Source organism: Gymnodraco acuticeps, unplaced genomic scaffold, assembly GCF_902827175.1.
Source record: "Gymnodraco acuticeps unplaced genomic scaffold, fGymAcu1.1, whole genome shotgun sequence".
Classification (NCBI taxonomy): Eukaryota; Metazoa; Chordata; class Actinopteri; order Perciformes; family Bathydraconidae; genus Gymnodraco; species Gymnodraco acuticeps.
Genome location: NW_022992344.1, coordinates 1996337 through 2013574, shown reverse-complemented (window position 1 = coordinate 2013574; position 17238 = coordinate 1996337). Strand labels below are relative to the sequence as shown.

At 40.9% G+C, this 17238-nt stretch overlaps 1 protein-coding gene across 1 annotated transcript in view; it reads right to left on the bottom strand.

The window, feature by feature from the left end:
• Positions 1–17238, bottom strand: part of hdac4 (histone deacetylase 4) — a 200068-nt gene that overhangs the window by 73058 nt on the left and 109772 nt on the right. Inside the window, exon 4 of the mRNA XM_034208775.1 lies at positions 56–277. Coding sequence (XP_034064666.1) covers positions 56–277 — 222 coding nt within the window. The remainder of the gene's footprint in view (positions 1–55; positions 278–17238) is intronic.

Here is a 17238-nt window from a genome sequence, read left to right as displayed (position 1 = left end):
TCCAGATACAACTTTTAGCCACAAGACCTCACAGTCAGAGATGGTCCCCACTTACTGATGACTGGCCCGCGGCCTGGCTCCAAGGACGTGGGACACGCTGTGGAGACGGGCGCTGTAGGATGGGGCTGGGGAACCAGGCCGAAAGAGGGCTGCTGGTGGTGGTGGTGGTGGTGTTGGTGGAGGTGGGGGTGGTGGTCCACTACGCGCAGATCCATGGGAAGGATGGCTGAGGAGCCGGGGGGCACCTGCATGGGCAGTGATGCTGAGCTCACGTCCACTATAGGAAGAGAGGAAACAAGCACATAAAGATGGAGTTTGTTAGGAACATGAAGCAAATAACTATGTAAATAGGACATGAACATTTTGACCCCAACAGCAGATTTCTATCTCTGAGGGCTTTTGAGTTCAACTTGGCAGGAAAATAATTGAATTATTATGACAGTGTTGGGTTGAGATGGAGTCCTGGGGAGTTATTGAAGTACATTCATGTTGTTTTCGCTCTATTTATAGTAGGATTATATAATACATTCAAGGCCAAAACATTTTTAATATATTTTGATAGCTGCCAAAACACCCTGTCCTCCCTCTGATCCAAACACATCAGCTGTAGCCTTGACTACTGCACTCATTACGCTTCATTTTGGTTGTTGGCAAACTACGGCCTTAAGCCTGTTTTACAGTTGTACACATTGGGTAAGAGCATTAGCAAGAAACACAAAAACCTTAAACTGTGTCAGAGAAGATCCTCAGAGAAGCAGGGGCAAAATGTAATGTGATAAACTACACACACACACACACACACACACACACACACACACACACACACACACACACACACACACACACACACACACACACACACACACACACACACACACACACACACACACACACACACACACACACACACACACACACACACACACACACACACACACACACACACACACACACACACACACACACACACACACACACACACACACACACACACACACACACACACACACGGGTAGAATGATGAAACATGGCAGCAGGGAGCAGAAACAAAATTTGCTGACACTCATACAGTTTTTACTGTACAGTGTGTGTGTGTGTGTGTGTTTCCACTGTGTGTGTGTGTGTGTGTGTGTTTCCACTGTGTGTGTGTGTGTGTGTGTGTGTGTGTGAACAAGCACATTGTGTTTACTTTAAGTGCAATGCTGACATTGTACTGTATGTAAGTGTGTTTCTTTTACAGAGGAAGCTAAGTTGTGTGTGATGTTGAATAAGATGGATTCTTGGTGTCAACACATATTTGAAAGGACTGCCAAATAAATACACACTCTGTATCTTTCACACTCTACACACAGACAGGGTTAGACCCTTAAAGGTCACTGGTATAAGCACAACAACTGCACTGTAAACAAAAAGTTATTTTACAGAAGCTAGGGCTGCACATAAAACTAAAATGTATGGAAATCCTTATATGGACTATTGTGATATTCAAATTGCAGAAAGTGAATTATTTGTTTAAAGGTGGGGTAGGTAAGTAACACGTTTTGTTATATTCCATGGAATGATCTTAACATCCCGATAGCAATGAATATTTTAAGTGTTTTGACAAAAAATCCATAAAAAATTTCATCAGTGGAAGCCGTAGTACTGTAAAAAGCACGAGCAATCATTTTAGCCGGCCCGGCTAAAATAACTGGATGGCCTACCTGCCTGTCAGTCTTCCATCTGTGCACAAACTTATCTCGTGCCCTCATTGGTCATGTGCGCGTTCGTGTGTGTTGGAGGAGGAGCTCGGTAAGGAAGTGGCAGATTTGTTCAAATTCTAGCGCACTCGAGCTGGTTTCTCCAAAATTACCTACCCCACCTTTAAGTGTATATATGTGTATACCATTTTGAATGAAGTATTGTTGAGCTGCAGTGATATCCAGGCCTAAAAATGGTATTCTAATTGTAAGACTTAATTATTACGGATCCTCTCATAAAATCACACTTTATCATAGATAAAGCCTTTAATATTGTGAAAAATATAGCAATATCAGTCAAAATAATCAAAATGAGTTGTTTATTTTAATCCAAATTGTGCATGTACGTGTTTCCTAAGTTAAAAACATTTGTGTCACAAATAATGATACATGTTTAACAGGCTAGTATAGCTGTTGAAACATGGACACTTTAGAGCCAACACAGTAAATCCCAATATCCCTGCATTGACGTGCAAAAACCGGAGCATTAGTCTAATCAGATTATTTGTCCAAAACAAGCAAACAACACAGCAGCTTACGCACAAGCAGTAGCACAACTCAACATTAGAGGGAAAAACGAAAATTAAGTATTTGCCAACTTTTAAGCCTTGTAACTGGAATATGGCGTGCTGTGATTAACTTAACACAGTACTATAGAAGTTGTGAAAAAAAAGAGACGCACACGTTTTATTTTTGACTACTTTAGAAAACAAAGCTCAAACTCAACAAGAAAACCGTTGGCCAATGTTACTCTTAACACTATGTTTCCATAGAAACACACTAACACTGCGCTGTTACTGTGATAGTGTGAAGGTAAAGCATCCCAGAAAAGGCACACAAGTTGATTGCTAGTGTTTAACCTACTACTTTCTTTTTCTATTTACATTTTAATGTCAAGTTGACAACTAAAACTAGCAGTGGTTTTGAAGAAATGTCATGTCATGCACCATTGCCTTTTTCTATGCTGGTGTTTGAAAATGTGTTTTAGGCTATATTAAGATAAACCATCTTAAATAAGGTAAACTCTTTTTTTTTTTTTTTTTGCAGTAAATTGCAAACAAAGCCAGAAAACTAAACAAGATTTTTTCTATACAAGTTGGCGAGGCCATGACAACATTTTAAAAAACATTCAACCAAATGACTTCTACATTTGTGCTCGATATCTGATCTCCTCTTGATTAAAACCTCTTCTTGTGAGTCCTTTCTGATCAATATGCTCTGTATAGAACCACCTTGCCCCATGATAAGCCCCTCTGCCAGTTATCAATACCCTGAAACCAGTATAGTGCATCTCCGACCTATCACGGGTGTCCTGGCATCCCCGGTGACCAATGAGGTGGCGATGGAATTGCTGAGATAGCCAATGACATCTTTGGTACCGGGCAGTTTTTGAGATTGCGGGAGGAAACTGAACACCACCCAACGGGACGGCAGCAGGGGGAAGAAGAAAGGGTGTGGTCGGGACAGACATGCTGGTGCTTCACTGGTGTGTGTTTGTGTAATTGTGTCACTATACTTGTGAGGACTTGTTTGTTGGACATTAGAAGTAACTACTTTGTGTTGGGCTCTTAGTTTAAATTTGAAAAAGCCAAGGTTAAAGCCAAGGGTTAGGTTTGATTTGATTATATTTATTGAGTCACTCAAATCCAGCTCATACTGTATGTGGATTCATAATACAATATTGAGGCTAGGCAACAACCTTGTCAAGGTGTCCCAGCCATGTCCTGAATAGAAAACATAAATTGTTAACAACGGATCGGAGAAACAGGTTATGACAAACGAATGAGCGTAGACTGAAGCACATTTCTGTGCACCAATCTAAGGGGAAAAAAGTCAACATGTTCTTATTCCAGCCTCTTCAAATGTGAATATTTCCCCTTAGATTTGACAGTTAACTGAATCATTTGAAGTTGTGGATGGAAGAAGACATTTGAGGCTGTAAACTTGGTATACGGTAGAGGATTAGGGCCACATTTTTTTTTGATATCCAAGCAAAAAGTAAAAAAAAATTGAATGAAAATTGAATCCTCAGAATTCTAAGACTACAAATGTCAGAATTCTAAATATGGCCTAAATTCTCCTCCATTTGGTCTTGAGAATCACTGACAACCATTTTGAAACTTACGGAGCGTCCACACTACAGCTTCAAAAAAAGCTTGGAGCTGGGCGTGTCTGAAGCTTGGGGATTTTATTCGAGCAACGCGACCAACAACCAATCACATGAATCTCCCGCCCCCGACATACAAAGCAAAAAACCCCGGGGATTTTATGCGAGCAATATATATATATATATATAAACTCCCCAAACAGGCGAAAACCTACCAGTTTCACCCACTGTCTCTGCCACCTCCCTCCATGCCTGGTTCCTCATACAAAACCGGGTGATTTGCTACGGCGATAATTAGTTTCTCCTCCATCTTTTTTTGAAATATAGAAATGAACAGCGGGATATCTCCCAGCTTAGACGCGGTTTGATTGGCTACGGCTTGAGCTGTCAGATTTTCAGAAATGGGATTTGATTGGCTGGCGCTGGCTACTCCGGCGTCAGAAGTTGAACATTGTTCAACTTCTGACGCCGGAGACGGGCCGCTATGCTACCCACAATTCAGTTCGGTGAAAAGCGAGGCAACGTGACGTCACGTTGGAAACCGCTTTTGAAGCTGTCGAAACTGTAGTGTGGACGGCCCGTTACTGTATAAGAGACCAAAACAACTAAATGAGTAATCGAGAGAATAATCAAAAGATTACTCGTCAATGAAATAAGTGGCTGCTTAAACCCCACCAAACGATTCTTGATGTTAATGAAATCAAATGTTTTAAATACATTTACTGAAAAGTTTCATCCATGTTCTATCTCTTTCAGGGGTAAAGGTCAGGCCTGTGCTTGTGATGAAGCTTTGTGTACATGTGCGTGTTAAAATGATTCCTGGACCTCTGACCTACAAATGAGTTTCTTTGTCATTTCAACATAAACAAGCGCACAGAAAGAGAGGCGCCCTGTTTGTCGTTCTCACTCAGGAGGAGTCTGCTCTAATCATCCGTGTTGTCCGAACAAAGCCTTTCCCTGTGAACCATGGTAAACGTTCAGCACACCACCTCTCCCGCCTCCACACACAAATAAATGTACACACACATGATTGTCAACTGTTTGTACACAGATGTAATAAGCAATACAAGTAATAAACAACAAGGCTAAACAAACAAAACCTTTTGTTGGGTCAATGTATTTCAAGCGAGTGCCACTTTGCACCATACGGGGACCATTCAGAGGGACCCCAGCTATTCTAGCTCCGCAGTGAACAACATGCGTAGACCATCGCCTCAATTAACTCATTTTCTACTGCAGATTTTCCCATATAGTTATTTGTCATACAAGGATCGGACGAGAAGACATCCTCATTATTGCTAGATAGGGCCCCTCGGGTTAGCCTGGCACTAGCCCCATCGCTATTTCTGTACGGTGACCCAAGTGTTTTATTTAGTTAGCATTCAAATAGGCTTCACAAAAGCTTGTTTGTTTTCGCAGAAAGCAAAAAGGTTCCCACCTCCAAACACCAGAGTATCAAACGCAACAACAACATCGAAATAATGGCAAATGCTTGTCACTTAATCCATGACAACTTCTGAATTTTAAAAAGCTAGCTAATAAAAAGTAATCAAATTCATTCAGAATTCTGATTCATAACACAGCTAGGTTGGAATGACTGCCTCTGGCCAACCCTGATCCCCACTAAATTATTTTTCCATAAAAATGATCGCATTCTTAATAAAGTTTGAAACATATTTTCTGCAAGATTGTGCGAGTTTTCGCAGTTTAAACCATGATATTAACGTTTAACAAAACTACTTGGTTGTGTATATAAAATAAGATTATGGTTTGATTTACGTACGTTTGTTATACAATTTAAAGTATGTGCAATTATTCAAATAAAATATTCAAGATTACATTTTTTGGGACGAAAAATGTGGTATCCTAGGTTAAAGTCCTGAGTTTATTTGACCCATTCATTCACCTCCACCTCTTCCCTACATGGATATGGACTTAGATGTTTTAGTTTTTATTATACCATTCATTCAAAGAACTTAATACTGGATACTGGTTTTCACTTGCAACGTTTTGTCTTTTGGGAACATAAACCTTGCTCTGCAAACTAAAATCCACTACAACTAGGCCAGTGCACATGGAAATGCAAGCTAAACCTCATGCCAAAATGGTAACCAGAACTGCACCACCTGAACTGACTAAACAACCCAAGCTGCACCCTTTAATCCAGTAGTGGACTTTCTTAAAAAGTAAAAAAAAAAGAAGAGCAAATCCACCTGGCAAAAATAGAACTGCGTTGGCACAAGCATTTTAGTTTTGTGTATGCTTTTGGATTGTTTCCATGCGTAGCATAATGTAGACTTGTATATGTTATTGTGTTAACACAACTGATGCACTTACAGAGCAGTGATCAATGGCCGACTGCAAGCCTGCAACAAGGCAGGACTTACAACAACAAAAAAACTAATTACAGCCACTTATCCTGAAGCACAGGGGCTACAAGTGCAAGTGGCACAGAGAGATGGAGAGGGAAAGGGAGGTGGTGTAATCACTGCACCGGCTACTCAGTGGCTAACCACACCGGCTAGCACATTCACATTGTACTGAGTGCTTTCTGCATGTTATCATATTTGCTACAAACAGGAGGTATTTTGGAGTGTTAACCTTTCAATAACCTATTTTTTGTAGTTTCATCGGCTAGAGTTAGTGGTTTTACTTCTACAGTTTCAGATTTTGTGCACAATATTATAATCACAAAGTACAGAGGTAATGAGAGGCTAGTGAGAAAATGTTGGCAATTCATATAATTATCTGAATTGGTTTTGTTTGTGTGGTTATGATTTAAGAAAAGGTAATAAGAAAAATATGTAGCAGGTGCATTTTTTTTTCATCAGGATCTTTTTTAAGTGTGTGTTGTATAAATCGTTCAAGTTTTTACCCCTTGTGGCAACATTCAGTACTACAACAAAAACAACTGAAAATTCTCCTGACAGAAAAATTATAATAAATGCCAGCCAAAACTTTATTATTATAAAAAAAGTTTCCCCAACTATTTTCACAGATACAAAAGTATCCTGGAAAAAACATAATTGTCAATTATTCATAAGAGTTAAGTATTTGGATTAAAAAAGTGTAGTGTAGATCTGTTTTTGTTGCATGAAACGAGATGAGAGGCATGTTCATAATGTATATCAATACCTGCTTTTGTCATTTCCTTAGGGACTTCCTGACTGTACATGCCTATAACTGTGTGTTTTCCACAGAACAGATTAGTTACACAACTCCGCTCTGGATCATGTAAAGGCTGTTTCTGTGAAAATGATAGCTTGCAGGAAACGCATCTGGGTCACATCTGACTGACAGTCATGGTCAGCTGATGGTTCTGTTGGAGAATCAGTGCAACAACAGCAGGTCTCTGAATAACATTCCGTCAGTGGCGTGTTTACAGTAAACAGAGCTTTGTGAATGGCAGCAGAGGAACAGGGCGACATGGAGCAAGCGCCCAGCGAGGATGTGGACACCTGTGAAGTAATTAACCCGGCTTACAAGGACGCTCTCTGTGAATGCAGCGTGAGGTTAATGGAGCGGAGACACGATAACGTTCCTGCTGCAGCTACAGGTCACAGCTTGGGATGGGGGCGTATAGGATTTAAAAGATGAACACAATCGTTTGGAATCTCAAATATTGAGGATATTGTAAAATATGTCTGCCTCACTATCATGGTAGAGAAGTACAAAATAGAGCCTTTGCACTGGCTTTTAATACTAGTTGAACATACCTTTTTCACATTTGTATGTGTGTTTATATGTGTTTATATGTTGTGCTTTTAATCATGTTTTTAATTATTGTTTTATTATTTTACTCCCATTGTGTTATTTGACATTGTACAGGGAATACAGCACTTGAATCAGCTGAGGTTGTTTTAAATGTGCTGGTAACTTCACATCCCTATAAGATACTACCAAGAAAGGGTAAACATCTTTGTCTTGATTGGCATCACAAGAAAAGTCTTGAAAGTATACAGTAGGTAGTAATTGTGTCATACATGTGTACTGTAGCAGTAAAAGGAACATTACATACATGACAAACCACTTCAAATGAGCAACGGAACAGTGTTGATTCCAGGCGGGAAATTGTGTTTACTTTGTGAAACCCCGTGGAGTTGAGAGGTTTCCCCGCCACAGGCATTATGATGTGAAATCAGGCTGAAATGAAGAAAAACAGACACAAACACGGCCATCCTGTGTGCCTCCTCTCCTCTGCTGCTCATCTATTCATCCATCACTCACTGTGGCCGTCTACCCCTCACTCTGCCCCTCCCTTCCACCCCCCCCTCCTCCTCCTCTCCCCCGATCAGGCTAAGATCATGGATCACACAGAGGGGAGTTATTTATAGAGCAGGGTTCCCGAGGGTGCTCCTCTCCCCACCGGGCATCTCTGCACTCAGACAGAACCCCGTCAATGTTTAGTCGCAGGTTATGAGGAGCACAGTGCTCATCTCAATTCAAAAGCAGAGTGTGTGATCAAATCAAATCTGTAGCAAAAATGACATACAGCACAGCAGCTTGAGGATTAAGAATGAAAAGTAAATCGCTGACATGACGTTATCCTGCTGTAAGCCACACACACAAACAGGTGCTATAGCAGAGGAGGCAGGCAAACACCATAGCGACTGGTGGGATTACGGCCAGCGGTTGGTTGGACAGGGGAGAAGGGGGGCGGGGCTAGGGATGGAAGAATGACCAATGATGGTATAGGTAACTTATTCAACACATGGTCAGCAAGTGCAATCAGTTGCTTTACTCTGAACAGGGATGGGTGTGTATGAGTGTGGACAAATACAATTGCATGTGCTGTATGTCACCACCTCAGTGTCCATGGACTGGCTCCACTAGGTTGAAGCAATTAAGAGAAACTAATTGAGGAATTTAAAGAGATATATAAAGCTCTAGCTGCCTATCTACTGCCACTATAACAAAGATGAAGTACTGTGAAACTGAGGGTTCAATTTGCGTCTAATAATCAGAGGGTCAGTGGTGCGATCCCCAGCCCCAGTCAACATGTCTAAGTGCTGTGGGTGAGATACTTAACCCCAAATTGCTCCCATAGGCTTGTATATGGTGTGGAAGTGGAAGTAAGCAGGTTTGGGGAAAAGCGTCAGCTAAATAGCTACTGGTGGGATTATAGCGGTGCTAAAGCTAAATAAAATGTAATTAATACTAACTGTGCAGACATACTTAAACCAATACACCCTAACCCTGGACATGCCCTAACACTGCATGCATCCTCCTACCAACCAAACTACAAATACAGTCGAATTATTATATGATGCTAGAAAAAAACAAACATGAAACTACTATTTTGATCAGGATGTAAGTGTTAGGTAGTTGGTGAGTTGTACATGCTTTTTAACAGCCAAGATATTAACAGTAAAAATGTGTGCTGCAAACAAAGATTTTGCAATAAAAATACTTTTTATTAAATACATGTGAGGTAAAGTGATTCAAGAATGTTGTAGAGCCATTTTAAGAGTTTTAAAGCAAAGCCTCATCTTGTAAAATTTGGTTTTTGGGGAGAACTTAAATGAATACAGTTGAATGAGAAGTTTTCACAGAAATATAAACTGGGAAACACGACATGTAGAAAATCCAACCAAAAGTGCATACGGTCCAAAAGCAGTTTCTGTAGAAGGCTATTGGATGTATTGTTTAGTTTCTTCTACAATCTAATTTGTATAGAGAAACGTGTTTTACAACATTCATGTTGGCAAAGAAATCCTCTTGTCATGTTGAAAAACTTCCATGCATACCCCGCGCACACACACAGGGGCATAAACTCATGGATGTACACAAAAGGCTGTGGGGAGGAACAGCCATCTGCTCCATTCAGTTAAAGTGGTGCTGAGCAAGAGTCTCCATACATCACTACCATTCAATAAACACTGGCACCACTCAAAGCTGCACGCCCACACGGCCAACCAACACACGGACATACGCTCTCTCCTCCAGTGAGCACGCACGAACCCGGTGACATAAACATAGGCGAAGTGAGTTTACATACAACACTACATATCAATTCAGCAGCACTGTATCCTTTACGAAATACACAAAACCAAGGCAACAAATCCATGCATATCAACAAGAGCTCTTACCCATCAGTTGTGTCTTGCTGTCCGGTTGGGGTGTGTGTGTGTGTGTGTGTGTGTGTGTGTGTGTGTGTGTGTGTGTGTGTGTGTGTGTGTGTGTGTGTGTGTGTGTGTGTGTGTGTGTGTGTGTGTGTGTGTGTGTGTGTGTGTGTGTGTGTGTGTGTGTGTGTGAAGCCAAAAAGTGTGACTCAATGCAGAGTTGTAAAGTCCACTGTGGAGTGAGAATACAGCGGACCAACCTGTTTATTTTCCCGTAGCGAGAACAGATCTCCTGTCTTTCACACACTCTCCGTCTGTGTGTTTCTCTCCCTGACGTTCTTCGTTCTGCCCTCCGGCTGCCACTCTCACTCCCTCCGTTCCTCTGGTCCCCTCCCACTCTCTCTAACTCTCTCCCTCTCTCTCGCAGTGACATCAGAGGGCAGTCTCAGGCATGTTGAGCATTTTATGGGAGTCTTTATTTTCCTCTCACTCTCTCTCTCTCTGAGGGCGTCAGATTGCGATCACATCCTCATTTGACTAGACAAACTCTCTGCTTTTATGAACCACCTCTGAATTTGTGTGTGTGTGTGTGTGTGTGTGTGTGTGTGTGTGTGTGTGTGTGTGTGTGTGTGTGTGTGTGTGTGTGTGTGTGTGTGTGTGTGTGTGTGTGTGGTGTGTGTGTGTGTGTGTGTGTGTGTGTGTGTGTGTGTGTGTGTGTGTGTGTGTGTGTGTGTGTGTGTGTGTGTGTGTGTAGCTCAATGTTGCTCTTCATTACTTGTTGCGCGCAAAACACATCCACATATTTCTGGGATGTAAAAGCCTCCCACACACCAGCAGCCCAACAGAACAGAGCAGACAGTTGTTGTGAAGTTGACTTGATGATAATGGCTGCTGCTTGGCCTTGCAATCTGGAACACTTAACAACCGCTGAAGACACGATGTCTCCGTCAAACTGCACACTGTGGATGCTGCTTACAGCTACGGCTCCATATCGAACCTCAATACTTAGTGGGTCTCATTTTCTAAATAGATGTGTTATGGTTTAAGCTAAATGTGCCTATGAAGAGTGAGAATCAGAAATGAGAATAAGAAATCCTTTATTTGTCCGACAGCAGGGATATTAATATGTTTACAGCCAATAAAACAGTGTAGATCTAAAGTAAAATAAAATGATTAAAGGAACATTAAAGAGGCCCTATTATGCTTTTGTGGGCGTTCCTTTCCTGTAGTGTGTTATACATGTTTTGTGCCTGTAAATGATCTGCAAAGGCTCAAATCCCAGGGCAAATGTATACATAAAACATAGTAAAGGTGAACAAATAAAGATAGTGAGGTATCAGCCAGTAACAACTTTAATAAATTGTTAAATACAAAAGTATATATTGCACAGTTTAAAAAAAATGTGTGCTTGAGGTAAAACAAAACAAATATTACCATTGTAAAATGATCATAACATTTTAAAATATGCTTTTCTGTAGACATTAAAACAATCTAAGGTACAAAATGAAAATGTGATTATCAAATCATTATGAAAATCAAATCAATCAATAAAGTATTGTTATATGGTATTGGACCTGAATATACAAACAATAAACGGAGAAAAAGGGAGAAGCTAAGTCAGAGTTTTCTACATGGAAAACGTGTTGCAGGTGAGTGATGGAGTTTGCATTGAGTGATAATGAGGAACAATCAGGGCAGTTGAAGGACTCGCCTATCGAGTGGCATCAGAGTCCACTAAAGACAAGTGCTCCTTGGGGGGCGACACCTGACATATGTCTTGCTGTCATATCAATGGTTGGCTTGAAACTCAGCCAATAGGAGTGGGTGGAAACAGGCAGGAAGGGACTGCAGTGGGAATATTTGTTTACTTGCTGAGAGTGTAACTGTTTTGAAATTACAATATTTGGGAAAGTGCTAATTTGCAAAACGTTATTAAACCAGACATTCAATCATACAGACTCAAAGACTAGAGGACAAGGAGCCAGTGAATAGAACATGATGGGGTTTGCTCGGGAGTGACAACCAATGGGCACTACTTTGCTGGAGGCTAGAAACTAAATGAAAGAAGAACTGCACCTAGCAATCAAAACTTTACTTCTGACTATAACACTTTAAGAAGCTAAATAATATACCTGCTAGATTGAGTTGGACCATTAGAATTGAAGTCTCAACCCAGAAGCTACACAAGACTGGCACTTTAGAACGGCTGAACGGAAAGTAAGCTTCCCAGTAAATGCATTTGGTGTGTCCTCAACCCAGAAATGGACAGGCCAAAAAAAAGTGGACATGGACCAAGCAATATGCCACTGATCACTACCCTTAAAGGATTACATGTCGCAAATAATCTGATTGAACCAACTGCATTCATGTGCATTAATCAGGTAATCACCAATTGCATCTACCGTGTATTAAGAGATTTCAAAAAAATGATGTCTGAATATTTAACAAAGAGCTTACACACCCACACAAGTGCTTTTACATACTTTGACGAATTGGACTGAAATGTGTGATGTCACCATACTGTAGTGACTAATAACAGTGACTCAGGTGACCCACCCAATCAGGTAAATCCAAAGGACAAATGGCGACTTCTATCTTACAAATTACTTTCCGTCACAACTGAAAACTGCATTGTAAGACATTTTTAAAGTAAAGAGTAATTAGAAGAGCAGATAGGATGGATGGGTTCAAACAAACAAAAAGGATACCACTGTTCATGTAGTGTGAAAGGAAGAGTTCACTTTTACTTTTACTAACATATTTGATCACGTATCTAACTTTAGTAACTTAAAGAGCCTGTGACACGAGTTTCCCCCATCATCCAAACCCATCAATTTGAGTAAATATTGTCCCCTTGAAAACCGTTACTGAACTGATTTTGGATATTTGTACTTTGATAACCATTAATCTGCCCTTCAATGTTGACCATTTCCTGGATCTTCTCAGGGATTCTTCAATTCCCGCCAAATCATGTGTGACGTCATTGCGGGCACAGCGCTCCAGCTGCACCGTTCAGGATCCCAGCATCTGCATGTCAACGCACGATGGTGCACACAGCAGCAAGCTCAGACAGCGATGACAGTTTCATTTTGAACGTGTCTGAGAGCTCATATGAGGCTGAAAGATCGCTTTATGTTGTATCTGTTAGAAGTTTAGGAATTAGGTGCGTCAATATGGGCGATCATACGGTCATGTAGCCAGTGGTGGAATGGGACTAAAAATCATCCCGGGACTCTCGACCGGCCCACTTCGGTACCGCTAGTAAATTGTCAACGGGGGGAGTGGGGGATGTGCTAGTGACTTATCCGACCGGCCCACTTCGGTACCAGCCCATCGGGATTCGTCCCGATGGCCAGTCCGCCACTGCACCCAGCCCAGCCCACGTAAACTGTCAACGGGGGGAGCCTCGCTGCGGGGAAACGGTGGACCTGGTGTCCCGATCGGAGTGGGAATAATAATAATAATAATCCGTGCATTTTATCCATTAATTTCCCCAACATTGTGGTAAAATAAACACACGTTTAATCCATGTTGGTGTACAACTACAAAAAGCATCGGTTTGTTTTCTCATCAGGAAATGCAGACCGGCTCAAACAAACGATTTTTAATCATCATCCTCACAATCATTTAATGTATCATATGTTCGCCGAATTGACATGAAAGCACTAATAAATGTAGTTTCATCCACTTGAGTTTACAACTACAAAAATAATCGATTTGTTTTTAAATCACATCCTACGGGAGGAAATTCAGCAGCTCTCACTACCGATTTGTAATCCTAATTGAATCATCATCTTCACCACGATCATTTATGTTTATGTTCGCCGAATTGACATGAAAGCACTGACAAATATGAATATACTGTAGTCAACTTCATTACAACGTTATTAACGTGCCTAAACTCAGTAATTCACCATTTCTACGCATGACAACACACTTTGTCCGTGTTTGGCTCTCTCGCCGCACAGTGAAGCGTTCCTGCATTGACGTCACTTCCGGCTTCCCCCAAAACTTCAAAATGCGATGCTCGAAATTATTGATATTTATCGGAACGGTATCGCAACTTCTTTTTTAAACTGACGGTTTGAGATGACTAGTAGCCCAATATTTCATTGCACAACAGTTGTTGGGAGGCTGTCACAGGCTCTTTAACTACTTGTTTCAGCCTTAAAAATGTCTGTTTTCTATTCCCAACATTAACATGATTAAAACAGAGACCATAATGCAGGAGAAAATATGTTTTCCTAGAAACGTTATTGTACACAAAGTATCGAAATTGTACTGGATTTCTTTGACTATTTACATTTAGCTATTGGACTGTTTTTTAATTATATTGGAACATTATCTTTAGGATTTGGGAAGATGCTAAATCTTTAAACAACTGCACATGCTTGGGAAGATGTTCAATCAGAAGATAAGTGAAAACCCCTGTCCGAAAGTCTGTAAGGTTAGAAAGCAGACAAATCTATACGTGTTTTAGGTTAAGTCAGACTTGTGTTGCAACATTTGAGAATAAAACCCATTCAAATCAAGATAACAGATAAACTGGAACAAAAATAAAGTGTCCTCTCTCGAAAACATAGCACTGTTATTCAATTCCTAACCTGACCTAATGTAACTGGGTTGCTTGTTTATACGGTGATAAAGAAATCTAATGCTTTAGAAACCCACAAATAATCACATTATGCAAGTACATGTAAACACAATGATTTTTTTCTGTGCACATGCAGGTGTGTGTGTACGTAAAGCAGTCTGCGTCCGTGTGTGTTTGCAGGAGCTATTTTTTGCAGTTCAGCGTAGGATCCAGGAAGTTTTGTTTGATCAGACACACACACACACACACCTGTCTGAGATAGCGTTCTGCGTTATCAGCACGTTGAATGGGGTTGACGTCAAAGGCTTAGCTGAGCATCATGCGGCCATGACACTGATAACAGCGTACACACACGCACATAAACACCATTTCATTTTTAGAACTGGGAGGATTATCACCGGGGGAGGGCAGTGACCGGGCTGAAAATGAGCAGAAGAGTTAAATGGAGGGTTACACGGCCAAAGATCAGTGGCGGTGAGTCGGCAGCTTTGCAAACAAAAATGAATGGTGAGACACATGTGGGCAGCTTAGAAAAAGATTGTTTTTATGTCGTTGGAAGTTATTCCAGAAAAAAAGTTGTTAAAGACTTTGAGTGTAAAGGCACTTAAGATTAAGTGCATATTACACAAATACACAAAGTTTACACAAATACACAAAGTTTACACAAATACACTAAGTTTTCAAGGTAAAGACTTCACTGTCAAGATTGTTAAGCATTTGAAATACACAAAAGCGAACGTGCCTCAATCACCAAACATTCTTGAGAAGATACTTCTTCTTAAAAGCCACTTGAAAAGTTTCCACAAAAACTCCGACATTAACCAATGTTTTCTTATTTGTTATAAGTAAAAACAGGCCTCTTAGAACATCAAAAACACACTTACACACATTGTAGTGCTACAAAAAACAAATGAAAGCTCAGCGCAAGTTCAATCAGGAAGACCAAGCTCTTCATTCATATTACACGTCACTTCTTTACCCTCTCCTCCCTCATTAAGTGATCGGGGGCGTCACTCCCCAGCTAACCAATCACTCCTCTCTCCATTCTCACAAGCCTATTGTTGCACCCGCTAATCCCTTTAAATCTGCTCTTCCCTCTTGTCAGCTGTCATTTCAGGTGACAATACGCAAACCCTCCTCCACCCCTCTCGCCTCCCGTCTCCTACAGGGCCAAGCTAAACCTTCTCCCTTCAGACCGATCCCACCTACTTATCACCACCAACAGTGTCTAGAACCCAGGGGGTTTCATCGGAGCGGTTCTTCCCCCTCCTGAATTATCATCCTGCAAACTGGGGCCTAATCGCCAAACACCGTGCCATTCACCTGTTATAATTCTGGCAATCATTATTACATATTATAAATATGTATTTCATACATCAACTCCTGATTGAAGTGGTTATGGAGGGGATGTCTTTTTCAATTCCTCAGTTGTATAGGAAATATAATTATCTTCATGCCAACGTTATACAAAGCATTATGGTTTTTTATGATAAATAAACACTACATCACTTCAACACTAGGAGTAACATGCCATGCATCTCGTCTGACTGAAAAAGTACCTTCATCATAGAACTCTGAAGTTTTGAGATAGTTCCGAATCCTATTTAGAATATTGTTCGGGTATGTTTGACTTAACATTTATTTTCAGTTTCTGTGAGCCAACTCCCCTGCAATCACACGCCGTGTTGTGGGGGTATGCACCTAGCCCTAACCCAACATAAACTAATGCACATTTAGATCAATTGGTATGTGCCTTCAATTGACCAATTTACTTACAATGAGATTCATGATTAAAATGACACAGGTGTTAACAATGATGCGGTTTTACACCATAAACTTTCCTTAGGGCCTTTCTCAAGAACAAATAAGTGAGAAAAAAGCTTTTTTGGTAAATGCCAAGTGTACTCTATCATGATCTAAAACATGTTTTTGTTAGGCAATGCTTTGTTCATTTTTGTGTTATTGGGACTAGATTTTGTATGCACATGACCGTTTTTGGTTGTATTCAAGCCATTCCTCAAACCAGAAACACCAATCAGGCGGTGGTGTGTTTGTAATACACCCTACAAGTCAAATCATTGAAACCCTAACCCAACTCATATCCACATCTGATAACTGATAACATTTCATCTGACACTTCAACCAGCATGTGACACACAACTCTGTGTCTACATAGACTAAATAAAGTCTTTACAGAACCACATGCTGGGACTTGGAGCATATAAGGGCCTTAATGAGTTTGGCATATGTGCACAATGATTATACGAAAACAACATACGCATGTGTATCAAACCTTGTGTGTGAGATGGTGTGAAGAAAGAAGATATGGCGGACAATGCATGTCTATGTGGAAAAGGGCTTGTCGAGTTATTTGCAACAGCCTGTGAGAGAAGCAGACAGGGCGATAAGTGAGCATATCCGAGATAAATAGCTCATGTAGCTATGTGCATCAGAGGCAGCGTGCGCGTGTGCCTTAAATAATGCATGTGGCATAATGATTGCAAGGCATGCTGAAATACACAGTGTGGCAGCCTGGCAGACAGGACTGATGAATAAGTAATGGCCGGCGTCCGCCTCGTAATGTACACACGTGTGCGCACTAACACACAGATGCACGCAAACCATAACCACAGGCGGGTTCATGCTCAGGAGAGAGAGAAAAAACAGCAATCTTATTTTTGTATGGTCTTATGCTCTTGTCTTCCCCCTCTTCTTCACAGAGACAGAGGGGGGAGG